At 42.9% G+C, this 20,073-nt stretch overlaps 1 protein-coding gene across 1 annotated transcript in view; it reads left to right on the forward strand.

Moving 5' to 3' along the window:
- The window catches only part of LOC134574693 (alpha-2-macroglobulin-like protein 1), a gene marked incomplete at its 3' end in the record, with an annotated part of 117,709 nt that overhangs the window by 55,070 nt on the left and 42,566 nt on the right, over positions 1–20,073 (forward strand). The window contains exons 13-17 of the mRNA XM_063433812.1: positions 12,211–12,320; positions 14,611–14,775; positions 15,114–15,341; positions 16,252–16,315; positions 16,490–16,635. Of these exons, the coding sequence (XP_063289882.1) occupies positions 12,211–12,320; positions 14,611–14,775; positions 15,114–15,341; positions 16,252–16,315; positions 16,490–16,635 (713 nt within the window). The remainder of the gene's footprint in view (positions 1–12,210; positions 12,321–14,610; positions 14,776–15,113; positions 15,342–16,251; positions 16,316–16,489; positions 16,636–20,073) is intronic.

The following is a 20,073-nucleotide window of genomic DNA, read 5'->3' on the forward strand; positions in this document are numbered from 1 at the left end:
AAACTGGGTAGTCGTGCGTCTGGAGGTTGGTGGTTTCATTTAGGTGAACCCGCTCTGTTTGGATGAACGGAAGTACACGTACGAACAGGAATGAAGTCCAGCAGTGTTTGTGAGGTTGAGTGGCCGATTTTAGTTCCATGCACTCGACAACCAAACACCGCTGGGCGTTTGTGCTCAAAGATGGCCACCACCACGTGTTCGTTCATACGAACGGTGACCACCCATCTGACCATTAGGATCTTGCGGTTTACCATGTTGCAATTCTTAATTGGAGACACACGACTCCACTGTGTGGTCTTCCATTCGGTAGTTTGTTCGATATGTCCATGTTCTGTTCATGAAGTCAAACTAGACGAATTAACAGTCTTTTCACAATGAAGTGGCTAGTTTTGCAACAATAACCACCTTTGGAGCTTGTTTGCTAGGCCAGCAATTGTGGGGAACTAACAAGTGTATTGGCAACAGTATATCAAAATAACTTTACTAGAAACAAAATGCCTGATTTGGAGAATAGTTTTTTTGACCTAAAATAATATTGGCAGATTCTCAACAAGTTATTCCTGGTTTAGTGAATAACACCTATGAGTTTTAATGGATATAATTCAAGCATGGTTTATTTAGATCATTATGGGAACAGATAGATGCCCTTTTAAATCCTGGTGAGAACTTGATGGAGTTGACTTCAGGATTGCCCTGCTGAGCTTTTTTTTCAGTATTGTGCAAAGTATGATCAGTTGTCTTCAAAACCTCCAAAAGCACTACAAATTCTCTGAATTAAGAAATAAGGTGCCACTTCTTTATGTCTCTGTGAAAACACTTGTTTTGCCTACAATCTCTAAATTTAATAGAACTATGCTGAGATCCTTACAGAAGCTCTGAGATAAAAAATATTTCTGAACACAACAATATCTGAACTGCTTTGTAATCATGTAAATGTTAATGTTAAAACTGAGATTAAATTATCTATTGAATCATTTAGCATCTCAGTTATCAACCCTGTTTAATCCTTGAAAATTATGCCACTACCAAAAATACTAGGGTTGTGCATGGGCAAAAAAATCTGGTTCGGTTCGGCACTTCCGAAATTCGGGACTTCGGCAATTCAGGACTTCGGGAATTCTGCACTTCGGCGGTTCGGTTCAGCACTTCCGAAATTCGGGACTTCGGCAATTCGCCAATTCGGCACTTCTGGACTTCTTGACTTCGGCAATTCCATAACCCTACCCCTAACCCTAACCCTACCCATAACCCTACCTCTAACCTTACCCCTAACCCTACCCCTAACCCTAACCTTACCCATAAACCCTAACCCTACCTCTAACCTTACCCCTAACCCTAACTCTATCCCTACCCCTAACCATAAGGTTTAAGGATTAGGGGTTAGGAGTATGGTTAGGGCTAGGGTTAGGGCTAGGGTTAGGTCTAGGGTTACTAGGGCTAGGGTTACTAGGGCTAGGGTTACTAGGGGTAGGGTTAGGAGTAGGGGCAGGGATTGGGGTAGGGTTAGGGGTAGGGTTACGTGTAGGGTTAGGAGTTGGGCTAGGGTTAGGGGTAGGGTTAGGGTTAGATTCCTGTCATAATTCCCTTAATTTTCCCTCCCTCTCCTATTTTGCCACTTTTCAGAAATCTGAAGCACTTCGGCACTTCAGAAATTCTGCATTTCGGCAATTCGGGACTTCGGTAATTTGGTTCGCTTCGGCACTTCCAAAATTCTGCACTTCAGCAATTCTGCAATTTGGACATTCAGAAGCATCCAGAAATTCAATTGTCAATTGCCGAATTTAAATTGTCTACAAAATACTACCATATATATTTGTTTAGAACATTATCTATATATTACCTATAACTATAAAAGTAAAGAATTTAGTTAATCTACAAAAACATATGCTTAAGTTTGCTTGGTCTTGGATGAAAACAAGACTACCCATTAAGGTAGATGTCTATCAGAGATCAGTGGGAGGAAAGGGAATGACTTGCCTAATTTTCTTGTATAGGTCCACACAATTTTTGCAGACTTTGAAATGATACTCCCTGCAAGGACAAACTTGATGGGATGATAGAAAAGACTCTGTTTGCTCACCACTAGTGATGTCGTGAACACGAAATTTTCGGTTCGCGAATGGCGAACGGGAACTTCCGCAAACGTTCGTGAACCGGCGAACCGGGCGAACCGCCATAGACTTCAATGGGCAGGCAAATTTTAAAACCCACAGGGACTGTTTCTGGCCACAAAAGTGATGGAAAAGTTGTTTAAAGGGGACTAACACCTTGACTGTGGCATGCCGGAGGGGGATCCATGGCAAAACTCCCATGGAAAATCACACAGTTGATGCAGAGTCTGGTTTTAATCCATAAAGGGCAGAAATCACCTAACATTCCTAAATCGCAATGGATATGGATTGACACCTGACATATGACATATTGACACCTTGACATATGGATTGACACCTTGACATATGGATTGACACCTGTCCTCAGAGACCCTGATACACACTGACACAGAGCAGAATAGGGACTGTTCCCCCTACATAGGGTCACTTGGCAGATATGGATTGACACCTGTCCTCAAAGCCCATGATACACACTGACACAGAGCAGAATAGAGAATGTTCCCCGTCCTCAAAGCCCCTGATACACACTGACACAGAGCAGAATAGAGACTGTTCCACGTCCTCAGAGACCATGATACACACTGACACAGAGCAGAATAGAGACCGGGGGTCTAGTAGCGTGGAAAGCCAGCACAGGTCGTTCTCCTTCAGCCTTTTTATACGAGGGTCCCTCAACAGGCACGACAGCATGAAAGACCACATTTGCACAAGGTTGGATGCCGAGCTACTCATTTCCCGTTCCTCCTCCTCACACAGAGTAGAATAGAGACTGTTCCCTGTCCTCAAAGCCCCTTATACACACTGACAAAGAGCAGAATAGAGACTGTTCCCCCTACATAGGGTCACTTGGCAGGTATGTATTTACACCTGTGCTCAAAGCCCCTGATACACACTGACACAGAGCAGAATAGAGACTGTTCCCCATCCTCAGAGACTATGATAGACACTGACACAGAGCAGAATAGAGACTGTTCCACGTCCTCAGAGACCATGATACACACTGGCACAGAGCAGAATAAAGACTGTTACCCGTCCTCAAAGCACCTGATACACACTGACACAGAGCAGAATAGAGACTGTTCCACGTCCTCAGAGACCATGAGACACACTGACACAGAGCAGAATAGAGACCGGGGGTCTAGTAGTGTGGACACCCAGCACAGGTCGTTCTCCTTCAGCCTTTTTATACGAGGGTCCCTCAACAGGCACGACAGCATGAAAGACCACATTTGCACAAGGTTGGATGCCGAGCTACTCATTTCCCGTTCCTCCTCCTCACACAGAGTAGAATAGAGACTGTTCCCTGTCCTCAAAGCCCCTGATACACACTGACAAAGAGCAGAATAGAGACTGTTCCCGTCCTCAAAGCCCCTGATACACACTGACAAAGAGCAGAATAGAGACTGTTCCCCCTACATAGGTCCACTTGGCAGGTATGGATTGACACCTGTCCTCAGAGACCCTGATACACACTGACACAGAGCAGAATGGGGAATATTCACTAAATGCCAAACATTGTTATACAGGGGAATATTCAGTAAATAAGGATAAGGTGGGGGACCTACTGTCCTCCCCCCCGGCCCCCACCCCTGCGCGGTGGGTGGAGGGCATAAATCACAATGGGGGGGACCTACTGTCCTCCCCCCGCCCCCACCCGAGAGCGGTGGGTGGGGGCCATAAAAATAATGAGGGGAGGGACCTACTGTATGATGTTTTATCGATCAGGTAGTGTAAGGGTTACGCCCGCTTCACAGTGACAGACCAAACTCCCCGTTTAACGCACCGCAAACAACCACAAACAGTCCATTTGCACAAGGTTGGATACCAAGCTAGCCATGTCCCGTTCCTTGTCCTCACTGATGTCATTGAAGGTCTCTTCCTCCACCAAGCCACATACAACACCAAGGGTCCCCGAAAGATGACAACAAGCCCCCTGGGACGCCTGCTGTGTTTGATCTTCCACCTCCTCAAAGCCACCTTCCTCCTCTGACTCCTCTTCTTCAGACTCCTCTCTGTGTGTTGCCTCTCTCTGCGTTATTATAAGGTGTGTTAAGTAGTACTATTCTTATCAGTTTAATCCCTGTTGCATCCCCTATCAGTTGACGTGTATATGGCAGCGATTTTAGGAACCGTAAGATAGAAAAAGATGCTTGGTCGGTCCTCCTAACTGGAGACTGTGTTGCTGTACGGGTGGCAGGTGGAGCCATTTATAAAGTACCCACTGCCAAGGTACATTTGAATTGTGGAGTGTGGCACGGAAACGTGGAGGTGTGGCAGGCATGACCTACCCATTGACGTTATTTTGGGCAACGACCTGGGGGAGCTGACTTCAGCTTTTGTTCCTCAAACCGCAGTACAAGAGGCGTATCCGGTTGTGACCTGGCAGCAGGCCCGCACCACAGCTCCGCCTAACCACTCGTCACGCCCTGGACATCCCCCCTAGAATTCAGTTCTGAAGTGGCCCTAGATCCCTCCCTGCAGATCTACAAAGATTGTATTAATAAAGACCAGGCAGGATTAGAAGGGGAAAGGTACACCTGGGACAAGGGGCTGCTGTAGAAAAAAATAGTGTCCGGATCCATTCCCTTACCCATAAAGCAATTGATAGTGCAGAGAAAATATAGACTGGAGTTATTACGCAATTGCCCACGACATTCCCCTGTCTGGGCACTTAAGGATCAGCCATACTAAGCACAGGCTGACCCAGAACTTCTTCTGGCTAGGTATCTCCCAGGACGTCAGGCGATACTGCCAGACCTGTGATACCTGCCAGAGGGTAGGGAAGAGGGTAGACTGATACAAAGCCCGGCTCCGTTCTTTGCCCATAATTGAGGAGCCGTTCAGTAGGGTAGCGGTAGATATTATAGGACCCCTATCCAAGCCCAGCCCCTCCGGCAAGAAATATGTACTGACCGTGGTGGAATATGCCACCAGGTACCAAGAAGCAATAGATTTAACTAATGTGCACGCAGAGACGGTAGTGGATGCCCTGATGCAAATATTTTCCCGGGTGTGATTTCCCAAGGAAATTATTTTGGATAGGGTCACCCAGTTTACCGCCGAAGTCGCACAACTCTGGAAGATATGTGCGGTTCAGCAAATACTGAACTCCGCTTATCACCCCCAGTCCAATGGGCTTTGTGAACAGTTTAATGGAACACTTAAACAGATGATCCGTACGTTCATAGACACTCAGACTTGGAAAGGTTCCTTCCCCACTTGATGTTTGCCTATAGGGAAGTACCTCAGGAATACAACGGGTTCTCTCCTTTCGAACTATTATTTGGGAGGAGAGTGAGTGGCCCCCTAGATTTAATTAGGGAACACTGGGAGGAAGACGAGACTGTTAGCGGCACCCCCATCGTACCCTATGTGCTAGAGTTTACAGCGGCCCAACACAGGAAGCGCAGATGGTATGATAAGGGAGCCAGGGACCGCAGCTATAAGGTGGGGCAAAAGGTGCTAATTTGGCGACCCGTCCACAAGGACAAGCTGCAGGCTTCCTGGCAGGGCCCATACAAGGTGGTAGAGCAGGTTTGTGATACCACCTTTGTGATCGGTCCGGTCACAGGCACGGGAGGCAAGTGCATGCTCCATGTGAACATGCTCAAGCCATACCACGAGCTCACGGAAGAGGTAACTGCAATCTGTGTACCTGCCACTGAAGATTATGATAATTTGCCACTCCCAGATCTCCTAGACCAAGAGGGCCAGAGCGGAGACCTGGGAGAAGTACAGTTAGGAGAACGGTTAGACCCCCAGGAGCGAACGCAGGTCCAAAGACTAATCCAGGACAAGGGGGCCATGGTTCCTAACCACTCACAAAGTTGAAAGCCTAGACCAGACCCCCCTTCGCCAAACCGCCTATCGCATACCCAAAGCAGTTAAAGAAAATATGCGGAACGAAATTGAGGAAATGCTGCAGTTCGGAGGGATAGAACACTCTGACAGCCCCTGGGCCTCCCCGGTAGTACTAGTACCGAAACGGGACGGCACGACCCGTTTCTGTGTGGACTACTGGAGGCTAAACGATAAAACAACCTCAGACGCCTACCCTATGCCCCGGATAGACGAGATCCTAGACAAAATGGCCAGAGGCCAGTACCTCACCCCAATAGATCTGTGCAAGGGGTACAGGCAAATTCTATTAGCCGAGGACGCCATCCCCAAGTCGGCATTTGTCACCATTTTTGGCCTGTATCAGTTTAAGGTCATGCCATTCGGGATGAAGAATGCCCCGGCTAACTTTCAGAGGATGGTAGATTGGCTACTGGATGGGTTTCAGGAGTATGCCTGCACCTACTTGGATGATATTGCCATTTTTAGCTGCTGCTGGGCCGAACACCTGACCCACATAGGAGCCAGACTAGACCGGATTAGGGAGGCCGGACTGACCCTAAAGCCCAGTAAGTGGGCAGAATGGCAGAAGTTCAAGACTTAGGGCACAGAGTCGGGAGCCTGCTACAGAAACCAGAACCCGCTAAAATAGAGGCAGTCGCCAAGTGTCCAACCCCCCGCACTAAAACCCAGGTCCTCGCATTCCTGGGTACCGCAGGGTACTGCAGGAAATTCTTAGCTAATTACAGCACCCTAGCTAAACCTCTCACGGATCTAACACATAAAAACCTCCTCAAGATAGTAGTATGGGCCCCAGAGTGTGAACAGACCTTCCAACAGCTCAAGACGGCGCTCATTAAATCACCTGTACTTTATGCTCCTGATCCAACTAAACGCTTTCTCGTCCATACAGACGCTTCTATGTTTGGATTGGGAGCAGTACTGAGCCAAGTCGGAGCAGATGGCGGCGAGCAACCCGGGGCTTATTTAAGCCAGAAACTTTTACCCAGGGAAGTAGATACACTGCCATTGAAAAGGAGTGCCTGGGGGATACCCGACGCGGTCCCTGAGGAGGAGCTGCCGCACTTAGTAAGGAGAATGATGGGGGACTTGCTGCCACCCAAGCAGGCAAAGGCAACACCCTTGGAAGGGCTTTTTCGTATCCCTAAGCCACCTAAAACCCCTGCAACAGCATCAAGCGACTTGATTATTCAATTCAGGCACGGAGCAGACAAGGCAGCAACCTTGAAGGCAATCAGGGGTAAGGCAAACTACCGCTTTGAGAACATGGCCTTAAAATTCTATAATGACCTATCTGGCAGCACAATGGTGTGGCAGAGGTCACTCAAACCCCTTACCTCACTCCTCCAACAGCGCAATATAGTATACCGCTGGCGTTTGCCACGCTTGCTACAGGTGACACGAGGCAAGATCACCCACCAAATCCATGACCTACAAGACGCAGCCACACTCTTACGAGATTTAGGTCTGCCGCAGGACTGTCTGCTAAAACCACAACCGCAACCCGCCACCAGGCCCACGCACACCTGGGACCCGAGCAAGGTCACCTCGTTCACACCACGACGACCCGCAACGGAACCGTACATTTCAGCAACGACATGAGGCTCTCTGACCGGGACTGATCATAACAAGAAGATGAACCAGCTGGACCAATGAAGAGTAATTCCACAAACAACCACAACGATAATATTTGTGACAGCAAAGCACAAAATAACCAGCGCTCACTTCATGGACTCTGTCATTCATGGACTCCAACAAACTCCACGCTCCCTCCATATTGGGGCAACGCCGAGGGTCCAACATTTGTCCCTGGAAACCTAGCCGGGACATCATGCACAACTTGAATGGAAAACGGGACTAAAAGGTCAACCCTGCTTACGGAGACTCTCAGGTCATTGATCGTGTCAAGGGGAGGGGAACAACTTCAAAAATAGATTCCTGGCAAATTCGCAATAAAAACGTGCAAACATGAATCCTGAGAGTACAGAAAGTACAAGCTTAATCGTTTTGGTGTACTAATTTCCAGTATAGCTACATTTTTTTTACATATTTTCTGATTTTAATTGCCATGTGTACCTTTCGTATGCCCATGTGAAACGTTTTACCATTTAGGGCCCGAGTGGGGTCATTTAAACAGATCATACCTCGAGTGCAGAGTGCATTTAATCCGACTCGTTAATGTTAGTTATTCACTAAGCTTAGTGAAAACATAGTTGGCTTAAAGATGTTTTTGATTCAAGTTTGTGTGCCCCACAGTTCAAATTAACATTCAAATGACAATTCAAGACAGATCACACAAGTGAATAGCCCTGCCAACGTCGTCTCAGAAGAAATAGAAATGCATATCAATGAAAAATGCTGGTGGGCTAATAGTTCGGACAAGCCAACTGTCAGACGCTGGGCAAGGGGGTGACTTTGTGACATTGGCTTCTTACGCTCAAACATGTCCATGACAGACACCTGACTGTGGGCAGATGAGCAGGAACTGCTCAAGGCGAGAGACGGAGTGGCGGATGGTTGATAGGGGGCAAGGAGGACAGCAGTGGTTGACTTGGCTGAAGATGCTGGACCATGAGGAGGATGGCGGCTTTGAGTTTGTGTGCTGCTTGTACTCATGTGTTGATCCCATAGGCGTTTGTGATGTGTGATCATGTGCCTACGCAAAGCAGTTGTACCTAGGTGGGTGTTGGACCTCCCACAACTCAATTTCTTTTGGCACAGGTTGCAAATGGCATCGCTGTTGTCACAGGCAGACACACAAAAAAAATGCCACACTGCTGAGCTCTGCAATGACGGCATTCTGGTGGTGGACACAGCATGCGTTGATTGGCGTGCTGTCGGGCTGACCCGGATGCCGATGCATGCTGTCTGACTATGCCACTAGCTCCTTGCGACGACCTCCCCCTGCTTCCAACTCGTCTCCTCCTCCTCTCTGTCTCCCCATCTGAACTTTCCCCCTGTTCTTCTTCTCTTCTAGCGGGCACCCACGTGACATCCATGGACACATCGTCATCATCAACCGCTTCACTTGTATCTGACAACTCAGCAAAAGAAGCAGCAGCAGGTACAACATCATCATCATCATCATCAAACCGTACGTTCATGTGTGTAATGCTGCCTGCCTGAGACATAGACCAGATATGAGTTGCACTGTGCAGTGGCAGAGGTCTGCAGAGTACACGCTGTAGGCCTGACACACCTGCTTGAAGACAACTAACTGCTATTAGCTTACACTGGAAAACTTTTTTTCTTTGTAAAAGCATGCTACAGAGACACCAGATATGAGTGGCAACTGTCAAAGTCCACTGGCAGGGGTCTGCAGGGCACACGCTGAAGGAAGGCCTGAAACACCCGCTTTAAGGACACTGACTGCTATTAGCTTACACTGGAAAACTTTTATTCTTTGTAAAAGCACGCTACAGAGACACCAGATATGAGTGGCAACTGTCAAAGTCCACTGGCACGGGTCTGCAGGGCACACGCTGAAGGCCTGAAACACCCGCTTTAAGGACACTGACTGCTATTAGATTACACTGGAAAACTTTTATTCTTTGTAAAAGCACGCTACAGAGACACCAGATATGAGTGGCAACTGTCAAAGTCCACTGGCACGGGTCTGCAGGGCACACGCTGAAGGCCTGAAACACCCGCTTTAAGGACACTGACTGCTATTAGATTACACTGGAAAACTTTTATTCTTTGTAAAAGCACGCTACAGAGACACCAGATATGAGTGGCAACTGTCAAAGTACACTGGCAGGGCTCTGCAGGGCACACGCTGAAGGAAGGCCTGAAACACCCACTTTAAGGACACTGACTGCTATTAGCTTACACTGGAAAACTTTTTTGCTTTGTAAAAGCACGCTATAGAGACACCAGATATGAGTGGTGGCACTGACTGGGCAAATGGGCACAGTATCCACTGAGCCTGACACAGAAGCTGGCAGAAAACTAAATGCTCTTCAATCTTTTACAGTGACATTTTTTTTTGCTTTTTAAATGTCAAGCTTAAGCTATTGTGACACCAGATATGAGTGGTGGCACTGGGCAAATGGGCACAGTATCCACTGAGCCTGACACAGAAGCTGGCAGACAACTAAATGCTCTTCACTCTATTACAGTGAAAAAAACAATATTTTTAAATGTCAAGCTTAAGCTATTGTGACACCAGTGAGTAAGTGGTGGCACTGGGCAAATGGGCACAGTATCCACTGAGCCTGACACAGAAGCTGGCAGGCAGGCAACTGCAATTACATTACACACAAAAAAAAAGCAGACTGATGTTCTAGCCCTAAAAAGGGCTTTTTGGGGGTGCTGTTCTTACAGCAGAGATCAGATGAGTCCTTCAGGACTGTAGTGGACACTGAATACCCTAGCCTAGCTATCAATTTCCCTATCTAACCAGCAGCAGCTACACTTTCCCTCCTCTCACTAAGCATGCAGCTTCAGAATGAATCTAAAATATATGCTGGGAGGGAGGTGGGAGGGTGTGGAAGGGAGGGTCTGCTGCTAATTTGCTGGAATGTGTCTTCTGACCGTGAGGCACAGGGTCAAAGTTTGCTCAATGATGACGAATAGGGGGCGGATCGAACCGCCCATGTGTTCGCCCGTGGCGGCGAACGCGAACACGCTTTGTTCGCCAGGAACTATTCGCCAGCGAACAGTTCGGTACATCACTACTCACCACTACAACTTTCAACATTGCTTTGCATTAATATTTTTTAAAAAAAGATCTAGAAATGATGCTTCCAAATACTGTATCTACGTACAGACTTTGGCAAAATCCCTCAGATAGATGGTCTCTCCACAAGTCTGTTGCTATATGCGGCAATTGTTAAGAACCCAGTGTTTCATGGGCAATGTAAACGCAGTTCTAAACATTTTACACAGTGGTTTTATACTTTTTGGTGACAGTTGGAGATATTGGTCAGTCTAGACAAAGCCCAATAATGAACATATTCATGGATAAATTGAGGATGCCTTCAGATGAACTACAAAACCTTACAGCAGTGGTCACTTTTTTGGGACAGATCTATGACTAACGCAAGGAATTCTACTCTTTCAAAAATATATGCGTTGCAAAACCATATTGAAGGATCCATCTCAGAAATTCTTGGCTTATTACCGATTCAATATGGAAATGAGAAGTTTAATTTCAAGAAGGTTTAGGAAAAAGATCTGGGTGAGGTCTTGACAACAGAGACCTGGGGATTTTTTAATGGCTATAGCTTATCTATATGCAACACTTTTAAAGACAATGGGTACAATTCATATCAAGATGAAATGACCCACATTTAACCAAATGTATGCACTTTATATTGGAGGAGATGTAGTCTTAAGGGTGCATTCTTCCAAATGCGGTGGAAATATGACCACTTTGTATAACAAAAGTATTTTCTCTCCTTTACAATATATTATAACCCAATATTATTTACAATATATATAACCCAAATCCAAAAATTGATCGTCTAAATTCAGTGCCAAATGACAGCCAGTTATTATGAACAGCATTGAAATTGTGTAAGATTTACACTGCCACGTGTTCGTGTATAGCTCGAAGTTAGAAAAGTGGAGTTTCTGATTTAGACTCGATACCAAAGAAAATGAAATTCATTCATGAAATGGAGGCGTTGACTGCAGTTTATTCGAAACATATTTAAGTTCCATTACCCACATCTATGAGCCAAACCAATATTTATTTTATTCTCTCCCTCTATTCTCTTATTTTCCTTTCTTTGAAACCACTGTCTTATTTTAACGCTCCTTGTTCTCTATTCTTGATTTTTTTGTGTGTGGCTTTTTATGGATATCATCTTATCAGTATTTTTATTAGTGTCTTTGTCTAGTCTTGTGTCTTATAGTTGTGCCTGGATTAATTGATTTTGATTGTATTCTTTCTATCTGTCTAGTCCAAATAAGTAATTTATTTTTACATTTTTTGAATTTTTATTTGTTTACTGATGCAAATCCTTTTTTTTATAAAAAAAAAAAAGGAACCTGGAAAGATGATAAATTAAATGTATGTTTACAGAATTGTTTAAGCTTCTTTTAATGTACATTTATATAATTGTATATATGATGTTACTATTAATATATAATGTTTTTTCTTGTATGTGTGAAGTTTCTTTCAGAAAATTTATAAAAAAACAAACAAACAAAACAAATTTAGATTACAGGAAATGTCAATAATATTTCAAAAGCAATCTGTCGATATTGTGACCATAGAACCTTTCTTTTCCAGGGGTAAAGATCTCATCTGATAAACAAATTCCCATTGCTTTCAATGCTGGAACATTAAAGTTTCAGGACATGGATACATATTATAAAGTAGGGCATCCATATAGTATAACGGTAAGAGAAGAGTTCCTGTGGCATTCAATGTCTCTAGGATTGGGTAACTGAGGTATGCCTAATGGGGAAGACACTGATTGTGTCATGTTGGTGATACTCAGATGTGATGCTCAATGAGACTCCAGAATAACGTGAAATGTAGACCTGTGTTGCTTTACTTTACTAAAGCATTGTTCTGGAAAGGTGTAGTGTCAGAGTGATACCATGTGTTTTTAACAGATACATTGCAGGATAATGGCGCAAAATAACAGTGCAGTGTCTAGATCAGGCTTCCCCAAACTCAAGCCCTCCAGATGTTGCTAAACTACAACAACCATGATTCTCAGCCTATCTATTTCATTCATAGAATCATGGGAGTTGTAGTTCAGCAACATCTGGAGGGCCGGAGTTTGGGGAAGCCTGCTCTAGATGATACTATGTATTCTGTACTGATAACTTAACAGTGTGTAGATGATGCCACATGTAGGAGCATAAATAGGATCCACTGGGCACTGGATCAGTACAAAACACCCCCCTGTTGTGGGATGGGTGCAGTGCCCGAGTGTGATTCTGGTGGTTGGTTACATTTGATATGTACGTGTGAAGTTCGCTAATCGTACTTGTGAGGCTGGCTGAATGTGATTGTTTGTAAAGGCTGGATGAGTGTGATTGTGTGTAATTGTCTTAGTGTGATTACTGGGGGAGGCTGTTTGATGCATTTATTGATTTTGGTCTTGATAAAACTCCAAGTTAATCTAAAAAAAAAAAACAAAGCCATTCAAATAGCGTCTCTGCCTTGATGAATAAAGTCACTAAGCCAAAAAGAAAAACAGGGCATGAGGACTGTGAGCGTGGTTTAACAGTCAAATTCAGTGTAAGGAAATAAAATATTTATCCTGGCTAACACAAAAAATGTAAAATAATTTGTGTGAACCAAATATCGACCATTATTTTATTTTTGGAATTTCACTTTGACGAATGAAAAATTCTGAGATCCGCAAATGCATCTCGCAGCTATTTAGCAGAGAAGTCCTTAAATTGGTACCCTTGTGGTGCCTTTTTAAGAGTACCAAATTAGGGAAGTGTGTAGTAGATAGCTCTCTTATTTGGTATCCTTATGGAAAGCTCACACAAGAATTAGGGAACTATTTACTAAGCAAATGAAAGATCAAAATTAATTTTGATCTTTCAGATCTTTCAGATGTTAGTATAAAAACTAAGAAATAGCATACATGAGCTTTATTCATGCACCACCCTGCATGCCTTGGTTAGAGGCATGTAGCCAGCAGGCTGGAATTATTAAATAAAATGAATAGGGAGCGGACCTATTGACAACTCCCCCAGCCCCTAATATAATAAAGAAGAGAATATAATATCCGTTCTGGACCCTGCAAGTTGACAATGGATAGGTTCCCGTAATTGTCCCCTACAAGTCTCACTTTTCTAAAAACTTCTTTTGAGACTTACTTGTCAGAGCATTCTGATTGGTTGGCTTAAAAGTGGGGGTGGGAGGGGGCAATAGGTCACTCCCTGTTGTATATTATTTAGAAACCTCACCTGCCACCAATGGAGGACCTGGGGGACAATAGGTTCTCCTGAGGTATTATATGAGAACCCCTATTCTCTGATCATGGGTGGAGCTGGGGGAACAATGTTCTTCGCGTTCACTGTATTTAATAGCCTCCACCTGCTGGCCACTATGCCCCCGCTTTATAATTTTATTAAGTGTCTCAAAATAGTTTGTTTTTCTTTACAGATAGCAGCAGCTGGCTGCTTGCTTTTTAGTAGGTGTGTCTTACCCACTGCATGGTGGCTGGAGCATGATGGAGGAATTATACTGCACTTATACCAATACTCATATTGACCCCCCTTAGGCTTAATTTATTTAATCCCCTTCCTCTTTTATTTTTAAATAATCAAATTACAAGGAGTGAACTGGTAATTAAATTAATTAACAAACAAATTGTATGCAGGAAATGTCATCCAAAAGCAATTTGATCTTTGTTTAAATCATTGTAGTTTGCATTTGTCAATTCGTCTTTCGGAAGAATAGACAAATATTCAGGTGAAAACGTATTTGTCCAAAAATTAATGCCTACGTCGAGTGGTGAAGAGTGAGGTTCAATGTTCTTTACATACGGTGCACATAATGGTGAAGGATCAAGGCCACTGTCATTTGGCACACATTTTGGTAAAATGCTAGGATAAAGTTCTGCTAAGATTTTGGTAAAAGATCAGGTAATTTTTTGTGTTTGGTGAAAATTTATTGGATGAAGATCAGTCACAATCATGTTATGTGTTTTTGTTACAGTTGGTGGTGCTGAATCGGGATGGAAGTGCAGTCAAGTTTTTTATAGCCTCTCTCCAAATCAGTTTTGGGACCGAAACAGTTATAATGGAAGGTCAGACCAATGACATGGGGCAAATTGTTTTCATCCTGGACACCTCCAAATGGACTGGATCTGTCTCTCTGACCGTGAGATCTTCTTAATCTTTCACCCATATTGTCTTAACACTCACTGGCATGACATCACACATTTAACCAAATTCCTAGCTATTGTATTTACTGCATTTTAACAGTTTACTTACTTTAGTCACACTTCTTTACATGTTTGCTTTAACTGGAATATTTTCCAAGAAGCATCTTCCACTCATTAAGGGTAAAACAGAGTGGTCACGTGTTAAGTTTCTGTAAAACAATTACATGAAGGATAATGGTGTATATTATATTGTCTCTCTGTCTGTTCTCTTACTATTTGTCTATTCAGATTATATTCTCTGTCTCTCCCAATCATGTTCATCTTGTTCTCCTAGGGGTTTTATAAAACACTGTATGCAACGTACGGAATCCCCAAGAGTCCTTTTTATAATCCAGTCTATCAAACGGTGTATCCATATTACAGTGAGGCACAGAGTTTCCTGAGGATGGATCCCATATTTAGTGTTATTCTATGTGATAAACGAGTAAATATCAAAGTAACATATGAACTCAGCCTGAGGGATCTAAGTCAAGACTCCAAAAGTGTTCAATTTACCTATATTGTAAGTGTGAGCATAACCCATATTTTAATTATTATGTTTTATATCAGGTTAAAATGGTTTCAGTAGGGATTACAGATTGATCAATTAAAAGTCAATAATGAATTCTATGCATTCAGTGATAGTGGAGCAGTATTGAAGCAGAGCATGTCAAACACATTGACATTGCTAGGATCATCCAATATATAGAATGCGACTGTGCAATTACATCAGGGGCATACCTTTCAACATTTTAAATGGACAAAGGGGGACACTTTAATTTTGGTCCTGTGGTTTGGTGGTTTGGCCATGGGCAGGTTTGCTCTGAGAAATTTTAAGTGACTTACTAATAACAATTGATGCAACTAAGATGTAGTTTATAACACAAACAATCTATCTTATTTATAAAGACTTGTTTCTACCACATTGACTGTAGTTCAGAGGCACATTACTGTCCTTATTATTTCTGTGGAGCTCGGGTATACACTCAGACGCACCAACAATATGGAGTTCATAGAAAAAATAAATATCAGGACAGGAAAGAGAGACAGATGTATTGTGCCCAAAATAGGGAGTGTCCTTCCTAAATAATGATACTTGGAAGGTATGCAGAGGGAGTTTGAATACATAATAAAATGTGCTGTATTATACCGTGGGCAGTCAGTATATATTGCAGAATGCAATGTGTAGGATTACATGAGGGGCAGTCAATATACAGAATGCAATGTGTGGGATTATCTCAAGAGCAGTCAGTATATAGAATGCAGTATGCAGGATTTTATCATGGGCTGTCAGTATATATAATGCAGTGTGTGGGAATATATTAGGGGCAGTCAGTTTAAATAATGCAATTTGTGATGTAATATCAGGGACAGTCAGCATATAGTATGCAATTTGTGGGAATACATATTTGAAATGCTTTGTTTTCTTGAAGATTATTGGAAGAACTGGGATTTTGGTATCTGGTCAAAGATCGATTATTCTTACCAAGACAAACCGTGAGTGTAATCCTTATGAACTATCAATATGTACAGTTCCTTTAACTAAGGGGTTCTTGTTAATTACATATTGATATTTGCTGCTCATTGGTGATGGTTCCACTGTAACATGAATGCGTGCTTCAATAAGGTTTTGGATGATACATCCAGTACTAATCTCATTTCTTCATATAGCTGTGAAAGGTGCCTTCTATCTACCTATCATCTTCACATCCGATTTTGGTCCAGCACCAAAGATGATTGGTTATATTCTTCTGAATAATGGGACAATGACCGCAGACAGACTGCGTTTCACGACAGAGACATGCTTTCCCAACAAGGTCAGTGAGAGACTGTGGCAGAACTAATGTAGAGAAGGCGGAGGTGCAAGAAATGTTTTTGGGTCCCCTCTAGCAAGGGTGACCAAAAGGTAGATCCCCATCTGTTGTACAACTCAAATGATGCTCTGTCAACTGTGATCTACCTTTTGCTCACCCTTGCAGGTTTTTATTTGTGAACAGTGTTTATGTGTTTGAATGTAAGCATGCTTTTGTATAGAGTATGTGTTTGCATGTAGGGATTTATTTGCATTTACTGCACTTGTGTGTAGTGTTTACATTTCATTATAGGGGTCTTTTGCATGTAGTGTAAGCTTTTAAATGCTGGTTTGCTTTAGTGTATAGTGTTGGAGTTTAAATAAAGTGGTCTTTTGTATATAATTTTGGAGTTTAAAAATAGAGGTGTGTTTGCATGTGGTGTTGGCATGTGATGTGTTAGTTGGGATGTATGCACATACACTGCCACATACTTACAAACTTACAGATGTACATACACATTAACACACACACATATACACATATTTAAACACACTGACACAGACTCAGATACACGCATTGATACATACATGCACCCTTAACACACATACACACACTTAGATACACACACTGACACATTCACACACCATGGCACACAGATACACATACAAACACTGATACACAGATATGCACACTGACACACTCAGTTAGACACACTGACACATTCACACCCCTTTACACACAGATGCAAACACTGACACATACATAAAAGGGGGGAATAGGTACCAGCGCTAATATGTAAAAAATGTATAGAGGTATATATAAAGAGAAAATTTAAGTATTAGCTGCTAAACACTGAACAAAGTGGCTTCCCATAAGACACAGAGAATACAATAAACGAAAAAATAGATAGTGTTGTGCTTATATAATATATAACATAAAAGTAGTAGTTATCTAAAAGATAGATGGTAGTCTACATCCAAATACAGTCTTATAAGTGTAATAGATCAAATGGAATGGCTCTGTAACAGTGTAGAGAAAATATCCACATAGTGTAAAACCTTACTGGCATAAAAATAAATAAAAAATAGTCATAGGAACACTCACAAACATAGAGCTATAAACCTAGCTCTGGTGTGGATAACTTCGGGTCCATTTAGGCGACCCACCCCTATACTGGAATTCTGTGTGTGATCCTGGAAGAGTAGAAACAAAGAGAGACCGCAATAGGGTAGCACAGTTTATATCCAGATGAAATAAAATGGTGTGTAAGAGATATACTTACAAACCTAGAGCCCCTATGGCTCTGCTGTCTTGTAGTGTGTAGTAAGGGACTACACTCCCTAAAATGCAAGAAGTCGCGTTTCACTACAGCGTGTAGTTTCCTCAGCTGGGTCAAAAGACGAATGTGTGGACACATTCGTCTTTTGACCCAGCTGAGGAAACTAAACGCTGTAGTGAAACGCGTCCTGGGATTTTATTGCGGGCATTGTTCCCTTTTAATGTTTTACTATATTTAAAGTGTATCCAATAAAAGTATTTTACTTTCTATCCTGGTGACCGGCGACTTCTTAGGGCATTTTAGGGAGTGTAGTCCCTTACTACACACTTCAAGACTGCAGAGCCATAGGGGCTCTAGGTTTGTAAGTATATCTCTTACACACCATTTTATTTCATCTGGATATAAACTGTGCTACCCTATTGCGGTCTCTCTTTGTGCCTACTCTCCTAGGATCACACACAGAATTCCAGTATAGGGGTGGGTCGCCTAAAAGGACCCGAAGCTATCCACACCAGAGCTAGGTTTATAGCTCTATGTTTGTGAGTGTTCCTATGACTATTTTTTATTTATTTTTATGCCAGTAAGGTTTTACACTATGTGGATATTTTCTCTACACTGTTACAGAGCCATTCCATTTGATCCATTACACTTATAAGACTGTATTTGGATGTAGACTACCATCTATCTTTTAGGTAACTACTACTTGTATGTTAAATATTATATAAGCGCTACACTATCTATTTTTTCGTTTACTGACACATACATACACACACACACACACACAATAATACACAGACTGACACATGGTGGTAGTTCCGTTGCTAGTGGGCAACACAGTGAGAGACACACAGCCCGGAGCAAAGACAGAAATATCTGTATACAAGACCACTGTAAATAGCGTGATAGGAGATCTTCAATGGGCAGATTAGGATAACAGCTGGACTGTTTCATCAACTGTAGAAATAAAGTAATGGATTTAATGTGGCCAGACTCACATTTCTAAATCAGTCACCCCATTTACCCACTTTTTCTCTCTCACTTGGGGCCTTCACACTAGGCTGACAGTTTTTTTTATCTCCTACATGTAAAAAAAAAAAAAAACTCTTTCTTAGCCTGTGTATCTCCACCAACCTGGGAGGTACACAGCCCAATTGATAACAAGTTCCACTGGTTCACAGCCATCCTTTAATCTGGAACAGAGTTCCATACAGTTTTGCTTTGTCTCACGGTCAGATTCAGAGGCATTATAGGAGCCCCCAGAAGGTTAGCCCCCAAGTCCAGGATATCCCCATATGCCTCATCACCTCCCCGGCATCCTCTTTGAAGAGTGCTGTGATTGGTGGCTTGGGGACTGAGCGACACATGATCAAAGATTCATCAGATCGTTGCACAGTTCTGATCCAATAAATAGTTCCAGAGTCTCAGGGTATCTGCCAGTCAGGCGCTCAGTGGGCAATAAGTCCTGGTGATCCCCCGAGTTCAACCAGCTTCAGCTGGTGGGGCAAAATAAGCACCCTTATATATCCTCCTGCCCCTGGAACTTTTAGAGGGTTCTAGAACATGGGCCATAGTCTGTGGGGAGGAAGCTGGCCTTCAAGCCCCTCTATGAGTCCCAGGAATTGAGGCGTCTTTTAACTCAACTCTTATCTCAACTCCCCCAAAAGAGTTTAGGGATGCCACTTCCACCCTGCGTTTTATGTCACTGAAACTAATTGATTAGCAATACATGGAAAGTGCTGCTAAGCAGTATATAAAAAAATTAAATGCTCCAGGTGGTATATCAGGTAAATAAATCAGGAATCATGCAACATATAAATTATTCATACAATGGGGCAGCATTTTCATATACTGGTTATCCACATGATGATATTCTGAGTGTGCAAATCATCAAGGTGTATATGGCAAATCAAACTAGCCTTGGAGTGCCAGAGGTGGCATTCATGCCATAGGTTTATCACAATAATTTTACTAGTTTTTTTTTTTTTTTTTTAATTAATCAAAGTGCACATACACATTAAACATTGAGATAACGCTAGTATATGAGTACAGTACAGAAAAGAGAAAAATATTCCATGTGTTCACTACCCTGTCTGTAAAGTAATACTTCCTGAAATTTTTTTTAAACCTTTGCCCCTCTAATTTAAGACTATGTCATCTTGCAGTGGTAGTTTTCCTTTTTCTAA

The sequence above is a fragment of the Pelobates fuscus genome, chromosome 10 (genome assembly GCF_036172605.1).
Source record: "Pelobates fuscus isolate aPelFus1 chromosome 10, aPelFus1.pri, whole genome shotgun sequence".
In the NCBI taxonomy this organism is placed as follows: Eukaryota; Metazoa; Chordata; class Amphibia; order Anura; family Pelobatidae; genus Pelobates; species Pelobates fuscus.